The sequence below is a fragment of the Leuresthes tenuis genome, unplaced genomic scaffold (assembly GCF_036924035.1).
Source record: "Leuresthes tenuis unplaced genomic scaffold, fLeuTen1.0.hap1 SCAF_23, whole genome shotgun sequence".
NCBI classification, from domain to species: domain Eukaryota; kingdom Metazoa; phylum Chordata; class Actinopteri; order Atheriniformes; family Atherinopsidae; genus Leuresthes; species Leuresthes tenuis.
The window spans coordinates 2,543,286-2,559,897 of record NW_027325377.1 but is presented as its reverse complement, the minus strand read 5'-3'; the positions used below and the strand labels follow the sequence as shown (position 1 = coordinate 2,559,897).

At 48.2% G+C, this 16,612-nt stretch overlaps 1 protein-coding gene across 2 annotated transcripts in view; it reads right to left on the bottom strand.

Annotated features, from left to right (window-relative positions):
- Positions 1–13,763: 13,763 nt before the first annotated feature.
- Positions 13,764–16,612, bottom strand: part of phf21b (PHD finger protein 21B) — a 135,454-nt gene continuing 132,605 nt past the window's right edge. The window contains exons 10-14 of one of the 2 annotated variants that reach the window (XM_072377813.1): positions 16,262–16,284; positions 16,028–16,186; positions 15,881–15,947; positions 15,703–15,806; positions 13,764–14,639 (exon numbers count right to left, since the gene is read on the bottom strand). In XM_072377813.1, coding sequence (XP_072233914.1) covers positions 14,394–14,639; positions 15,703–15,806; positions 15,881–15,947; positions 16,028–16,186; positions 16,262–16,284 — 599 coding nt within the window. In that variant the 3' untranslated portion in view covers positions 13,764–14,393. Of the gene's footprint in view, positions 14,640–15,702; positions 15,807–15,880; positions 15,948–16,027; positions 16,285–16,612 lie in introns of both variants that reach the window. The other variant, XM_072377812.1, reaches the window with a different exon arrangement.

Sequence of the window (16,612 nt, the reverse complement as noted above, 5' to 3'; positions counted from 1 at the left end):
GCGTTTTTGTTCTTCAAGACACAGAAAGTACCCAGAACCTCTTTCCAAGCTGCCGGGACGCCAGGCGTGGACTTTAACGTGCTCTTTTGTTCCCCATCTCAGACCGTCAGGTTCATCCTTTATGGTGAGAAGCAGCAGAAGTGTTTAAATGGAGCGCTACGGAAAGCCAAGAGGGTCGTAATTCACCAAGTTTGTTGAACAGCAGCAGGTGCAAAGTGTGAATGCTTTGAGGCTTGACGCATTAGTTGATCGTTTCTTTATGTATTTATTTATTTCACACGTTTGTATTTCTGTGTCTTAAAGAAACCGAAGCGGAGTCCTTGTTTCAGGAGCAGGGAGTCGTCTCCGTTTCAGGAAAGTTTTTAAACTAAAAATACCAGTCAGTCAGTCAGTCAGTCAGTCAGTCAGTCAGTCAGTCAGTCAGTCAGTCAGTCAGTCAGTCAGTCAGTCAGTCAGTCAGTCAGTCAGTCAGTCAGTCAGTCAGTCAGTCAGTCAGTCAGTCAGTCAGTCAGTCAGTCAGTCAGTCAGTCAGTCAGTCAGTCAGTCAGTCAGTCAGTCAGTCAGTCAGTCAGTCAGTCAGTCAGTCAGTCAGTCAGTCAGTCAGTCAGTCAGTCAGTCAGTCAGTCAGTCAGTCAGTCAGTCAGTCAGTCAGTCAGTCAGTCAGTCAGTCAGTCAGTCAGTCAGTCAGTCAGTCAGTCAGTCAGTCAGTCAGTCAGTCAGTCAGTCAGTCAGTCAGTCAGTCAGTCAGTCAGTCAGTCAGTCAGTCAGTCAGTCAGTCAGTCAGTCAGTCAGTCAGTCAGTCAGTCAGTCAGTCAGTCAGTCAGTCAGTCAGTCAGTCAGTCAGTCAGTCAGTCAGTCAGTCAGTCAGTCAGTCAGTCAGTCAGTCAGTCAGTCAGTCAGTCAGTCAGTCAGTCAGTCAGTCAGTCAGTCAGTCAGTCAGTCAGTCAGTCAGTCAGTCAGTCAGTCAGTCAGTCAGTCAGTCAGTCAGTCAGTCAGTCAGTCAGTCAGTCAGTCAGTCAGTCAGTCAGTCAGTCAGTCAGTCAGTCAGTCAGTCAGTCAGTCAGTCAGTCAGTCAGTCAGTCAGTCAGTCAGTCAGTCAGTCAGTCAGTCAGTCAGTCAGTCAGTCAGTCAGTCAGTCAGTCAGTCAGTCAGTCAGTCAGTCAGTCAGTCAGTCAGTCAGTCAGTCAGTCAGTCAGTCAGTCAGTCAGTCAGTCAGTCAGTCAGTCAGTCAGTCAGTCAGTCAGTCAGTCAGTCAGTCAGTCAGTCAGTCAGTCAGTCAGTCAGTCAGTCAGTCAGTCAGTCAGTCAGTCAGTCAGTCAGTCAGTCAGTCAGTCAGTCAGTCAGTCAGTCAGTCAGTCAGTCAGTCAGTCAGTCAGTCAGTCAGTCAGTCAGTCAGTCAGTCAGTCAGTCAGTCAGTCAGTCAGTCAGTCAGTCAGTCAGTCAGTCAGTCAGTCAGTCAGTCAGTCAGTCAGTCAGTCAGTCAGTCAGTCAGTCAGTCAGTCAGTCAGTCGTGTTTCCACTCTAAAAGATGTGGCTCAGATAAGGTGATGTTGGAGCTCGGTTTATATATTTTAATGTTATATATCCAGCTGTAATGAAACCATCTTAAACATTAAAATCTCCACAAACCAAACACAATGTTTTTAACTCTGTGACCATATTTAGAAAAGATTGAACACTCTTTCTGACATTAAAACTGAAATAATTTGGTTTATTTGTAATATTTCATCAGTCACATGGACCTTCTTCTTGATGCGTTCAGCTTTAATTCAGCCGTTTTGTTTCTGAATGAAAGCAAATGTTTGTTTTCTTGAAGGAACTTTGAGGATTTTAAGGTTTCTGTTTCACTTCAACCAGTCACTGCATCTCTTTCCAGTCTTAAAGCCTGTTGATGTCCAGGTTATCAGCCAATGAGGCTCCTTGGAGTGAGGCAGGAGCCGACTGGTTAAAAATGGCCCACAAAGTCTTTAATAATGGTGACATTTATATTTTAATGTTCAGAACAAAGACTCGTGACTTTTGTTCTTGAGTTTTGTTTATTAATGATTCCATTTTTTGTAAGAACTTGGTAGAAAAAAGTGAGACTACTCTTCAAGCATTAATCACCTTCCATCAATCAGCTTTTGAATGCATCAGAAAGAAGAAAAACTAGGTTGGCATATTTAAGACAAACACTTTCCTATACACACTATCCACTGGACAGTCCCCTTAACGACAGACAGTAACTTCTACACTTTCGCCTCCATCTACACGCCTCCTCGTGGCAAAAAGAACACGTGGAAGTCAGAATGCAGAACCGGCAAACGATAGAAAACCCCAAAGCTGTGTTTTCTCTTGGCTCCTGGATAAAAGAATATCAAAATGTTTCTTTGTTCAAATGTTGTGTCGTGTAGTAAAATAGATCTGTTTAAGCACTGCACAGTTTCTCCCGGAGAAGATTTCTAGAAACGGACGAAGAGGTTTGGTGGCAGGGACGGAGGAGGAGGGGCTGCTTTTCCTCTCTTTTAAAGGGGGCGGAGCTTGGACCGAGCGCCGATACGGTTTCCATCTGCCGTTCACCTCTGGGGAGAGGACTCGATATGCGTCGCGCCTCGGATCAAACGGCTCCACGCTGACGATGATTTTATTCTCTTACGAAGGCAGGCTGGGCGCTCGGCTTCACGCGGCCTGGAAGGTTCCTGCTGGAATCAAAGGGTAGCGGCTCGAGTGGCTAAAAGTGTGGCTTCAGAGGATAAATCTCATTTCAACATCTGCCACAAACGAGCCGACGGTCAAGCTGACTTTGTTCTTGGTTGTTGGAGCTCTGTGCACCTTTCACATCCGCAACGTTTCCTCTGTATAGAACTGAGGCGTGTGAGGCGCGGCCGGCAGGCGGCGCGTTCTGAGGCCGAGGGGCGGCCGGCGGGAAAAGGTGCACAGATGCTCCCGAGTGTTTGAAACGCTGTTTGAAATGTTGGCGCTCTGCTCACCAGCAGGCTCTCAGACGCCCAACGCAGGTGAGCTGGATATGATTCAAACCAAACGCGTGTTCCTATTTGTTCACGTTTGTGCATTAAATAGCAATGAAGCGGGACCAATCCGGACCAGCAGGAAGACTAGTGAGACGGGCGGACGGCGCTCCGCCCTGCGGGTCCACGACAGTAAGGAGCTGCGCTCGTCCCGGTTCTGTTTAAAACAAAGACGCAAACCCTGAAAGCATGTAGGAGAGGCAGTGTGCGTCTGTGGCTGTTTGAACGCTGAAAAATATAAAAACAGGCAGGGGCAACGAAACCTGATGATCCCAGTACAAAAACAAAGAGTCGTTTTTGGCATATTTTCCATACTGGTTAAAGTGGGAGGGGCTGAACGAGCGCCACCTAACAGAACCGTCCCCGTTCATCCCAGAGAAGCAAGAAGTCAACCGTTTTTGTTCTTCAAGACACAGAAAGTACCCAGAACCTCTTTCCAAGCTGCCGGGACGCCAGGCGTGGACATTAACGTGCTCTTTTGTTCCCCATCTCAGACCGTCAGGTTCATCCTTTATGGTGAGAACCAGCAGAAGTGTTTAAATGGAGCGCTACGGAAAGCCAAGAGGGTCGTAATTCAGCAAGTTTGTTCAACAGCAGCAGGTGCAAAGTGTGAATGCTTTGAGGCTTCACGCATTAGTTGATGGTTTCTTTATGTATTTATTTATTTCACACGTTTGTATTTCTGCGTCTTAAAGAAACCGAAGCGGAGTCGTTGTTTGAGGAGCAGGGAGTGGTGTCCGTTTCAGGAAAGTTTTTAAACTAAAAATACCAGTCAGTCAGTCAGTCAGTCAGTCAGTCAGTCAGTCAGTCAGTCAGTCAGTCAGTCAGTCAGTCAGTCAGTCAGTCAGTCAGTCAGTCAGTCAGTCAGTCAGTCAGTCAGTCAGTCAGTCAGTCAGTCAGTCAGTCAGTCAGTCAGTCAGTCAGTCAGTCAGTCAGTCAGTCAGTCAGTCAGTCAGTCAGTCAGTCAGTCAGTCAGTCAGTCAGTCAGTCAGTCAGTCAGTCAGTCAGTCAGTCAGTCAGTCAGTCAGTCAGTCAGTCAGTCAGTCAGTCAGTCAGTCAGTCAGTCAGTCAGTCAGTCAGTCAGTCAGTCAGTCAGTCAGTCAGTCAGTCAGTCAGTCAGTCAGTCAGTCAGTCAGTCAGTCAGTCAGTCAGTCAGTCAGTCAGTCAGTCAGTCAGTCAGTCAGTCAGTCAGTCAGTCAGTCAGTCAGTCAGTCAGTCAGTCAGTCAGTCAGTCAGTCAGTCAGTCAGTCAGTCAGTCAGTCAGTCAGTCAGTCAGTCAGTCAGTCAGTCAGTCAGTCAGTCAGTCAGTCAGTCAGTCAGTCAGTCAGTCAGTCAGTCAGTCAGTCAGTCAGTCAGTCAGTCAGTCAGTCAGTCAGTCAGTCAGTCAGTCAGTCAGTCAGTCAGTCAGTCAGTCAGTCAGTCAGTCAGTCAGTCAGTCAGTCAGTCAGTCAGTCAGTCAGTCAGTCAGTCAGTCAGTCAGTCAGTCAGTCAGTCAGTCAGTCAGTCAGTCAGTCAGTCAGTCAGTCAGTCAGTCAGTCAGTCAGTCAGTCAGTCAGTCAGTCAGTCAGTCAGTCAGTCAGTCAGTCAGTCAGTCAGTCAGTCAGTCAGTCAGTCAGTCAGTCAGTCAGTCAGTCAGTCAGTCAGTCAGTCAGTCAGTCAGTCAGTCAGTCAGTCAGTCAGTCAGTCAGTCAGTCAGTCAGTCAGTCAGTCAGTCAGTCAGTCAGTCAGTCAGTCAGTCAGTCAGTCAGTCAGTCAGTCAGTCAGTCAGTCAGTCAGTCAGTCAGTCAGTCAGTCAGTCAGTCAGTCAGTCAGTCAGTCAGTCAGTCAGTCAGTCAGTCAGTCAGTCAGTCAGTCAGTCAGTCAGTCAGTCAGTCAGTCAGTCAGTCAGTCAGTCAGTCAGTCAGTCAGTCAGTCAGTCAGTCAGTCAGTCAGTCAGTCAGTCAGTCAGTCAGTCAGTCAGTCAGTCAGTCAGTCAGTCAGTCAGTCAGTCAGTCAGTCAGTCAGTCAGTCAGTCAGTCAGTCAGTCAGTCAGTCAGTCAGTCAGTCAGTCAGTCGTGTTTCCACTCTAAAAGATGTGGCTCAGATACGGTGATGTTGGAGCTCGGTTTATATATTTTAATGTTATATATCCAGCTGTAATGAAACCATCTTAAACATTAAAATCTCCACAAACCAAACACAATGTTTTTAACTCTGTGACCATATTTAGAAAAGATTGAACACTCTTTCTGACATTAAAAGTGAAATAATTTGGTTTATTTCTAATATTTCATCAGTCACATGGACCTTCTTCTTGATGCGTTCAGCTTTAATTCAGCCGTTTTGTTTCTGAATGAAAGCAAATGTTTGTTTTCTTGAAGCAAGTTTGAGGATTTTAAGGTTTCTGTTTCACTTCAACCAGTCACTGCATCTCTTTCCAGTCTTAAAGCCTGTTGATGTCCAGGTTATCAGCCAATGAGGCTCCTTGGAGTGAGGCAGGAGCCGATTGGTCAAAAATGGCCCACAAAGTCTTTAATAATGGTGACATTTATATTTTAATGTTCAGAACAAAGACTCGTGACTCCTTTTTGTTCTTGAGTTTTGTTTATTAATGATTCCATTTTTTGTAAGAACTTGGTAGAAAAAAGTGAGACTACTCTTCAAGCATTAATCACCTTCCATCAATCAGCTTTTGAATGCATCAGAAAGAAGAAAAACTAGGTTGGCATATTTAAGACAAACACTTTCCTATACACACTATCCACTGGACAGTCCCCTTAACGACAGACAGTAACTTCTACGCTTTCGCCTCCATCTACACGCCTCCTCGTGGCAAAAAGAACACGTGGAAGTCAGAATGCAGAACCGGCAAACGATAGAAAACCCCAAAGCTGTGTTTTCTCTTGGCTCCTGGATAAAAGAATATCAAAATGTTTCTTTGTTCAAATGTTGTGTCGTGTAGTAAAATAGATCTGTTTAAGCACTGCACAGTTTCTCCCGGAGAAGATTTCTAGAAACGGACGAAGAGGTTTGGTGGCAGGGACGGAGGAGGAGGGGTTGCGTTTCCTCTCTTTTAAAGGGGGCGGAGCTTGGACCGAGCGCCGATACGGTTTCCATCTGGCGTTCACCTCTGGGGAGAGGACTGGATATGCGTCGCGCCTCGGATCAAACGGCTCCACGCTGACGATGATTTTATTCTCTTACGAAGGCAGGCTGGGCGCTCGGCTTCACGCGGCCTGGAAGGTTCCTGCTGGAATCAAAGGGTAGCGGCTCGAGTGGCTAAAAGTGTGGCTTCAGAGGATAAATCTCATTTCAACATCTGCCACAAACGAGCCGACGGTCAGGCTGACTTTGTTCTTGGTTGTTGGAGCTCTGTGCACCTTTCACATCCGCAACGTTTCCTCTGTATAGGACTGAGGCGTGTGAGGCGCGGCCGGCAGGCGGCGCGTTCTGAGGCCGAGGGGCGGCCGGCGGGAAAAGGTGCACAGATGCTCCCGAGTGTTTGAAACGCTGTTTGAAATGTTGGCGCTCTGCTCACCAGCAGGCTCTCAGACGCCCAACGCAGGTGAGCTGGATATGATTCAAACCAAACGCGTGTTCCTATTTGTTCACGTTTGTGCATTAAATAGCAATGAAGCGGGACCAATCCGGACCAGCAGGAAGACTAGCGAGACGGGCGGACGGCGCTCCGCCCTGCGGGTCCACGACAGTAAGGAGCTGCGCTCGTCCCGGTTCTGTTTAAAACAAAGACGCAAACCCTGAAAGCATGTGGGAGAGGCAGTGTGCGTCTGTGGCTGTTTGAACGCTGAAAAATATAAAAACAGGCAGGGGCAACGAAACCTGATGATCCCAGTACAAAAACAAAGAGTGGTTTTTGGCATATTTTCCATACTGGTTAAAGTGGGAGGGGCTGAACGAGCGCCACCTAACAGAACCGTCCCCGTTCATCCCAGAGAAGCAAGAACTCAAGCGTTTTTGTTCTTCAAGACACAGAAAGTACCCAGAACCTCTTTCCAAGCTGCCGGGACGCCAGGCGTGGACATTAACGTGCTCTTTTGTTCCCCATCTCAGACCGTCAGGTTCATCCTTTATGGTGAGAACCAGCAGAAGGGAGTGGTGTCCGTTTCAGGAAAGTTTTTAAACTTAAAAACTACCAGTCAGTCAGTCAGTCAGTCAGTCAGTCAGTCAGTCAGTCAGTCAGTCAGTCAGTCAGTCAGTCAGTCAGTCAGTCAGTCAGTCAGTCAGTCAGTCAGTCAGTCAGTCAGTCAGTCAGTCAGTCAGTCAGTCAGTCAGTCAGTCAGTCAGTCAGTCAGTCAGTCAGTCAGTCAGTCAGTCAGTCAGTCAGTCAGTCAGTCAGTCAGTCAGTCAGTCAGTCAGTCAGTCAGTCAGTCAGTCAGTCAGTCAGTCAGTCAGTCAGTCAGTCAGTCAGTCAGTCAGTCAGTCAGTCAGTCAGTCAGTCAGTCAGTCAGTCAGTCAGTCAGTCAGTCAGTCAGTCAGTCAGTCAGTCAGTCAGTCAGTCAGTCAGTCAGTCAGTCAGTCAGTCAGTCAGTCAGTCAGTCAGTCAGTCAGTCAGTCAGTCAGTCAGTCAGTCAGTCAGTCAGTCAGTCAGTCAGTCAGTCAGTCAGTCAGTCAGTCAGTCAGTCAGTCAGTCAGTCAGTCAGTCAGTCAGTCAGTCAGTCAGTCAGTCAGTCAGTCAGTCAGTCAGTCAGTCAGTCAGTCAGTCAGTCAGTCAGTCAGTCAGTCAGTCAGTCAGTCAGTCAGTCAGTCAGTCAGTCAGTCAGTCAGTCAGTCAGTCAGTCAGTCAGTCAGTCAGTCAGTCAGTCAGTCAGTCAGTCAGTCAGTCAGTCAGTCAGTCAGTCAGTCAGTCAGTCAGTCAGTCAGTCAGTCAGTCAGTCAGTCAGTCAGTCAGTCAGTCAGTCAGTCAGTCAGTCAGTCAGTCAGTCAGTCAGTCAGTCAGTCAGTCAGTCAGTCAGTCAGTCAGTCAGTCAGTCAGTCAGTCAGTCAGTCAGTCAGTCAGTCAGTCAGTCAGTCAGTCAGTCAGTCAGTCAGTCAGTCAGTCAGTCAGTCAGTCAGTCAGTCAGTCAGTCAGTCAGTCAGTCAGTCAGTCAGTCAGTCAGTCAGTCAGTCAGTCAGTCAGTCAGTCAGTCAGTCAGTCAGTCAGTCAGTCAGTCAGTCAGTCAGTCAGTCAGTCAGTCAGTCAGTCAGTCAGTCAGTCAGTCAGTCAGTCAGTCAGTCAGTCAGTCAGTCAGTCAGTCAGTCAGTCAGTCAGTCAGTCAGTCAGTCAGTCAGTCAGTCAGTCAGTCAGTCAGTCAGTCAGTCAGTCAGTCAGTCAGTCAGTCAGTCAGTCAGTCAGTCAGTCAGTCAGTCAGTCAGTCAGTCAGTCAGTCAGTCAGTCAGTCAGTCAGTCAGTCAGTCAGTCAGTCAGTCAGTCAGTCAGTCAGTCAGTCAGTCAGTCGTGTTTCCACTCTAAAAGATGTGGCTCAGATACGGTGATGTTGGAGCTCGGTTTATATATTTTAATGTTATATATCCAGCTGTAATGAAACCATCTTAAACATTAAAATCTCCACAAACCAAACACAATGTTTTTAACTCTGTGACCATATTTAGAAAAGATTGAACACTCTTTCTGACATTAAAAGTGAAATAATTTGGTTTATTTCTAATATTTCATCAGTCACATGGACCTTCTTCTTGATGCGTTCAGCTTTAATTCAGCCGTTTTGTTTCTGAATGAAAGCAAATGTTTGTTTTCTTGAAGCAAGTTTGAGGATTTTAAGGTTTCTGTTTCACTTCAACCAGTCACTGCATCTCTTTCCAGTCTTAAAGCCTGTTGATGTCCAGGTTATCAGCCAATGAGGCTCCTTGGAGTGAGGCAGGAGCCCATTGGTCAAAAATGGCCCACAAAGTCTTTAATAATGGTGACATTTATATTTTAATGTTCAGAACAAAGACTCGTGACTCCTTTTTGTTCTTGAGTTTTGTTTATTAATGATTCCATTTTTTGTAAGAACTTGGTAGAAAAAAGTGAGACTACTCTTCAAGCATTAATCACCTTCCATCAATCAGCTTTTGAATGCATCAGAAAGAAGAAAAACTAGGTTGGCATATTTAAGACAAACACTTTCCTATACACACTATCCACTGGACAGTCCCCTTAACGACAGACAGTAACTTCTACGCTTTCGCCTCCATCTACACGCCTCCTCGTGGCAAAAAGAACACGTGGAAGTCAGAATGCAGAACCGGCAAACGATAGAAAACCCCAAAGCTGTGTTTTCTCTTGGCTCCTGGATAAAAGAATATCAAAATGTTTCTTTGTTCAAATGTTGTGTCGTGTAGTAAAATAGATCTGTTTAAGCACTGCACAGTTTCTCCCGGAGAAGATTTCTAGAAACGGACGAAGAGGTTTGGTGGCAGGGACGGAGGAGGAGGGGTTGCGTTTCCTCTCTTTTAAAGGGGGCGGAGCTTGGACCGAGCGCCGATACGGTTTCCATCTGGCGTTCACCTCTGGGGAGAGGACTGGATATGCGTCGCGCCTCGGATCAAACGGCTCCACGCTGACGATGATTTTATTCTCTTACGAAGGCAGGCTGGGCGCTCGGCTTCACGCGGCCTGGAAGGTTCCTGCTGGAATCAAAGGGTAGCGGCTCGAGTGGCTAAAAGTGTGGCTTCAGAGGATAAATCTCATTTCAACATCTGCCACAAACGAGCCGACGGTCAGGCTGACTTTGTTCTTGGTTGTTGGAGCTCTGTGCACCTTTCACATCCGCAACGTTTCCTCTGTATAGGACTGAGGCGTGTGAGGCGCGGCCGGCAGGCGGCGCGTTCTGAGGCCGAGGGGCGGCCGGCGGGAAAAGGTGCACAGATGCTCCCGAGTGTTTGAAACGCTGTTTGAAATGTTGGCGCTCTGCTCACCAGCAGGCTCTCAGACGCCCAACGCAGGTGAGCTGGATATGATTCAAACCAAACGCGTGTTCCTATTTGTTCACGTTTGTGCATTAAATAGCAATGAAGCGGGACCAATCCGGACCAGCAGGAAGACTAGCGAGACGGGCGGACGGCGCTCCGCCCTGCGGGTCCACGACAGTAAGGAGCTGCGCTCGTCCCGGTTCTGTTTAAAACAAAGACGCAAACCCTGAAAGCATGTGGGAGAGGCAGTGTGCGTCTGTGGCTGTTTGAACGCTGAAAAATATAAAAACAGGCAGGGGCAACGAAACCTGATGATCCCAGTACAAAAACAAAGAGTGGTTTTTGGCATATTTTCCATACTGGTTAAAGTGGGAGGGGCTGAACGAGCGCCACCTAACAGAACCGTCCCCGTTCATCCCAGAGAAGCAAGAACTCAAGCGTTTTTGTTCTTCAAGACACAGAAAGTACCCAGAACCTCTTTCCAAGCTGCCGGGACGCCAGGCGTGGACATTAACGTGCTCTTTTGTTCCCCATCTCAGACCGTCAGGTTCATCCTTTATGGTGAGAACCAGCAGAAGGGAGTGGTGTCCGTTTCAGGAAAGTTTTTAAACTTAAAAACTACCAGTCAGTCAGTCAGTCAGTCAGTCAGTCAGTCAGTCAGTCAGTCAGTCAGTCAGTCAGTCAGTCAGTCAGTCAGTCAGTCAGTCAGTCAGTCAGTCAGTCAGTCAGTCAGTCAGTCAGTCAGTCAGTCAGTCAGTCAGTCAGTCAGTCAGTCAGTCAGTCAGTCAGTCAGTCAGTCAGTCAGTCAGTCAGTCAGTCAGTCAGTCAGTCAGTCAGTCAGTCAGTCAGTCAGTCAGTCAGTCAGTCAGTCAGTCAGTCAGTCAGTCAGTCAGTCAGTCAGTCAGTCAGTCAGTCAGTCAGTCAGTCAGTCAGTCAGTCAGTCAGTCAGTCAGTCAGTCAGTCAGTCAGTCAGTCAGTCAGTCAGTCAGTCAGTCAGTCAGTCAGTCAGTCAGTCAGTCAGTCAGTCAGTCAGTCAGTCAGTCAGTCAGTCAGTCAGTCAGTCAGTCAGTCAGTCAGTCAGTCAGTCAGTCAGTCAGTCAGTCAGTCAGTCAGTCAGTCAGTCAGTCAGTCAGTCAGTCAGTCAGTCAGTCAGTCAGTCAGTCAGTCAGTCAGTCAGTCAGTCAGTCAGTCAGTCAGTCAGTCAGTCAGTCAGTCAGTCAGTCAGTCAGTCAGTCAGTCAGTCAGTCAGTCAGTCAGTCAGTCAGTCAGTCAGTCAGTCAGTCAGTCAGTCAGTCAGTCAGTCAGTCAGTCAGTCAGTCAGTCAGTCAGTCAGTCAGTCAGTCAGTCAGTCAGTCAGTCAGTCAGTCAGTCAGTCAGTCAGTCAGTCAGTCAGTCAGTCAGTCAGTCAGTCAGTCAGTCAGTCAGTCAGTCAGTCAGTCAGTCAGTCAGTCAGTCAGTCAGTCAGTCAGTCAGTCAGTCAGTCAGTCAGTCAGTCAGTCAGTCAGTCAGTCAGTCAGTCAGTCAGTCAGTCAGTCAGTCAGTCAGTCAGTCAGTCAGTCAGTCAGTCAGTCAGTCAGTCAGTCAGTCAGTCAGTCAGTCAGTCAGTCAGTCAGTCAGTCAGTCAGTCAGTCAGTCAGTCAGTCAGTCAGTCAGTCAGTCAGTCAGTCAGTCAGTCAGTCAGTCAGTCGTGTTTCCACTCTAAAAGATGTGGCTCAGATACGGTGATGTTGGAGCTCGGTTTATATATTTTAATGTTATATATCCAGCTGTAATGAAACCATCTTAAACATTAAAATCTCCACAAACCAAACACAATGTTTTTAACTCTGTGACCATATTTAGAAAAGATTGAACACTCTTTCTGACATTAAAAGTGAAATAATTTGGTTTATTTCTAATATTTCATCAGTCACATGGACCTTCTTCTTGATGCGTTCAGCTTTAATTCAGCCGTTTTGTTTCTGAATGAAAGCAAATGTTTGTTTTCTTGAAGCAAGTTTGAGGATTTTAAGGTTTCTGTTTCACTTCAACCAGTCACTGCATCTCTTTCCAGTCTTAAAGCCTGTTGATGTCCAGGTTATCAGCCAATGAGGCTCCTTGGAGTGAGGCAGGAGCCCATTGGTCAAAAATGGCCCACAAAGTCTTTAATAATGGTGACATTTATATTTTAATGTTCAGAACAAAGACTCGTGACTCCTTTTTGTTCTTGAGTTTTGTTTATTAATGATTCCATTTTTTGTAAGAACTTGGTAGAAAAAAGTGAGACTACTCTTCAAGCATTAATCACCTTCCATCAATCAGCTTTTGAATGCATCAGAAAGAAGAAAAACTAGGTTGGCATATTTAAGACAAACACTTTCCTATACACACTATCCACTGGACAGTCCCCTTAACGACAGACAGTAACTTCTACGCTTTCGCCTCCATCTACACGCCTCCTCGTGGCAAAAAGAACACGTGGAAGTCAGAATGCAGAACCGGCAAACGATAGAAAACCCCAAAGCTGTGTTTTCTCTTGGCTCCTGGATAAAAGAATATCAAAAGGTTTCTTTGTTCAAATGTTGTGTCGTGTAGTAAAATAGATCTGTTTCAGCACTGCACAGTTTCTCCCGGAGAAGATTTCTAGAAACGGACGAAGAGGTTTGGTGGCAGGGACGGAGGAGGAGGGGCTGCTTTTCCTCTCTTTTAAAGGGGGCGGAGCTTGGACCGAGCGCCGATACGGTTTCCATCTGGCGTTCACCTCTGGGGAGAGGACTGGATATGCGTCGCGCCTCGGATCAAACGGCTCCACGCTGACGATGATTTTATTCTCTTACGAAGGCAGGCTGGGCGCTCGGCTTCACGCGGCCTGGAAGGTTCCTGCTGGAATCAAAGGGTAGCGGCTCGAGTGGCTAAAAGTGTGGCTTCAGAGGATAAATCTCATTTCAACATCTGCCACAAACGAGCCGACGGTCAAGCTGACTTTGTTCTTGGTTGTTGGAGCTCTGTGCACCTTTCACATCCGCAACGTTTCCTCTGTATAGAACTGAGGCGTGTGAGGCGCGGCCGGCAGGCGGCGCGTTCTGAGGCCGAGGGGCGGCCGGCGGGAAAAGGTGCACAGGTGCTCCCGAGTGTTTGAAACGCTGTTTGAAATGTTGGCGCTCTGCTCACCAGCAGGCTCTCAGACGCCCAACGCAGGTGAGCTGGATATGATTCAAACCAAACGCGTGTTCCTATTTGTTCACGTTTGTGCATTAAATAGCAATGAAGCGGGACCAATCCGGACCAGCAGGAAGACTAGGGAGACGGGCGGACGGCGCTCCGCCCTGCGGGTCCACGACAGTAAGGAGCTGCGCTCGTCCCGGTTCTGTTTAAAACAAAGACGCAAACCCTGAAAGCATGTGGGAGAGGCAGTGTGCGTCTGTGGCTGTTTGAACGCTGAAAAATATAAAAACAGGCAGGGGCAACGAAACCTGATGATCCCAGTACAAAAACAAAGAGTCGTTTTTGGCATATTTTCCATACTGGTTAAAGTGGGAGGGGCTGAACGAGCGCCACCTAACAGAACCGTCCCCGTTCATCCCAGAGAAGCAAGAACTCAAGCGTTTTTGTTCTTCAAGACACAGAAAGTACCCAGAACCTCTTTCCAAGCTGCCGGGACGCCAGGCGTGGACATTAACGTGCTCTTTTGTTCCCCATCTCAGACCGTCAGGTTCATCCTTTATGGTGAGAACCAGCAGAAGTGTTTAAATGGAGCGCTACGGAAAGCCAAGAGGGTCATAATTCACCAAGTTTGTTCAACAGCAGCAGGTGCAAAGTGTGAATGCTTTGAGGCTTCACGCATTAGTTGATCGTTTCTTTATTTATTTATTTATTTCACACGTTTGTATTTCTGCGTCTTAAAGAAACCGAAGCGGAGTCCTTGTTTCAGGAGCAGGGAGTGGTCTCCGTTTCAGGAAAGTTTTTAAACTAAAAATACCTGCGATGATGACGATGATAATACAACTTATGTACAGTGATCCCCTGGAATACTCCAAACGTACATTTATCAACAGGCATCAGCATGAAAATACTAAAATCTCCACTAGAAAGCTAATTTCTGTAGTTTAATCTTAAATACTTTTTTCTTTGACTTTAACTCTATTAATACTGAAAAAGGTTATTCTCTGCTTTGTTTGAAGGCTCGTCTGTGTTTACATACACGTGGAAACGTCTTCCTGAAGTCTTATGGCAGAAACTTTGTTCGCAGGAGGACGAGAACAAACATCTACTCGGATATATCGACGTACGGTCGCTGGATAATCAGACCTGCGTTTAGAAAAGGGAAACGTGTTTTGGACGGCTCGTTCCCGAACGCTGTGTAATAAATACATTAAGGCCAAGAATAAATAGAAAAGAACTTAAAAAAAGAAATCTCGTAAGCACTGTAGGTGTTGGGTTAAAAACACTTGACTCGAGTGGAGGTTTGAGCCTCTTCAGAACAAAAATGGTCATCTCTGAACGCCGGGGGCGGGGCTAGTTGTTGGCGTCGTCCTGGCTCGTCTGCAGGGGCGTGGCCGACGGGCCCGGGGTGGCTGCGGTGCTGGTGGGTTTGATCCACGGCTGGGAGAGCAGGGAGGCGGCGATGGTGGTGGTGGTCGTCATGGTGACCTGGATGAGCTGCTCGCGTTGGATCAGCCTGATGAGCGCTTTGAGGCGCTCCAGCGACGCCTGTGTGTCTCTCTGCTGCCCGAGCAGCCGGTTCCGCTGGTCCATGCAGAGCTGCCGAAACATCAGAATTACAGAGGATTCATTTCCTGGTACGGCACGGAAAGCCAAAGAATAAATCTGTTCTGCATGTTACTGTTACCCCAACCGTTCCATGTAGTGTGATGGGATGAGAGACAGCACCTCACTGCACCCTACGGCACCTCACTGCACCCTACTGTAACTCACTGCACCTCCCTGCACCCTACAGCACCTCACTACACCTCCCTGCACCCTACAGAACCTCACTGCACCCTACGGCACCTCCCTGCACCCTACAGCACCTCACTGCACCCTACGGCACCTCCCTGCACCCTACAGAACCTCACTGCACCCTACGGCACCTCCCTGCACCCTACAGCACCTCACTGCACCCTACGGCACCTCCCTGCACCCTACAGCACCTCACTGCACCCTACGGCACCTCCCCGCACCCTACGGCACCTCCCCGCACCCTACGGCACCTCACTGCACCCTACTGTAACTCACTGCACCCTACGGCTCCTTACGGCACCTCACTGCACCCTCATTTCACCTCACTGCACCCTCATTTCACCTCACTGCACCCTCATTTCACCTCACTGCACCCTCAGGCACCTCACTGCACCCTACTCCACCCTACGGCTCCTTACGGCACTTCACTGCACCCTCCGGCACCTCATTTCATCTCACTGCACCCTCCGGCACCTCATTTCACCTCACTGCACCCTACGGCACCTCATTTCATCTCACTGCACCCTACGGCACCTCATTTCACCCTACTCCACCTTAACATGTTGACACGTTGTGACTTTTTGTTCACAGTTCTGGCTCAAGCCTCTCGGGTGGGTTTCTGAGGGATTAAAGGTATCTGGTAAAAGTGGAATTTAAAACTAAAACAAACCCCCCTGAGATGTTTCTCATCTATTAAACCTCCCACACTGAATGTGATGTTTGGAAGGACTGCTGACGTGTTTCAGTAGAATAACGAGAAGACAGCGGAGCTCCACATTTAGAAAACTGGCATCATGTTGCAGTTCTGCTGCTGTGAGGAGTTAAAGGTCCTCACAGCTGCAGGATATTTGAGTTGTTTCTTTACTTTGAGCGTCTCGTTGAGCTTCTTGTCCTCCTCCTCCAGGTGAGCGCACTCCTTCTTCAGCTCGTTGTTTCGTCTCAGCAGCCGCCGCTTCTCCTCCTGCCGCACTGCTCACACAAACGCACATCAGTACACGTACGAGCACAGCACACACACACATGCACACCTGGCGGCGTCTCACCTGTCTTGTGTGTAACGTAGGACTGAACAAAGTTCTGTGGCCACGACATGTTCTCCTTGTTCAGAACCTGAAACAGACGACAGCAGTTACAGCCTCGCGTTTCTGTCGGAGACGCAAAAACCGGGCTGAAAGCCTGAGAAACACCACCTTCTTCTGACACTTGGGGCAGTACCAGGGGCCTCTGGGCGGGGTTTTAAGCGGCGGCTGGAGGCAGTCGGGGTGGAAGGCTCGGGGGCAGTTGTGGCAGGGCTGCAGCTCGCCGTCCTCCTTACAGATGGCACAGTGGTCGTCATGCTCCAAGTCCTCCTGAAACAAGACGGGAAGGGCCGTCAGTCGGGCCGACGGAACCGAAGCAGTGACATCGTGAGTCATGTGACCTACCTTCCAGCAGAAATCCTCAGAGTCTAGCATGTGGGGTGAAGCAGAGCAGAGGTTAGTGGCAGGTTAGAGGCGGAGCCATGCAGGAGGTTAACAGTGTACGGAGGAGACGTGTGAGTTTGAAAAGTGTCGGACTGAAGCTCTCAATGTGAGCTCCACCCCCAAACAGATGTTCATCACATCCTGCAGATTATCATCTGGAGCTAAATTCAGGTAGTTGGTGAGGGCGGGGCTTTTGGGCGCCATCTTTGAAATATGACCTCTGCAGCCTGATGATCAACCACCAGCTGAAAGGGCAGCGCCCCCTCTGAATATTAAAGTGTAAAAACTAAGAAGAGAGCAGTCACCGCATCA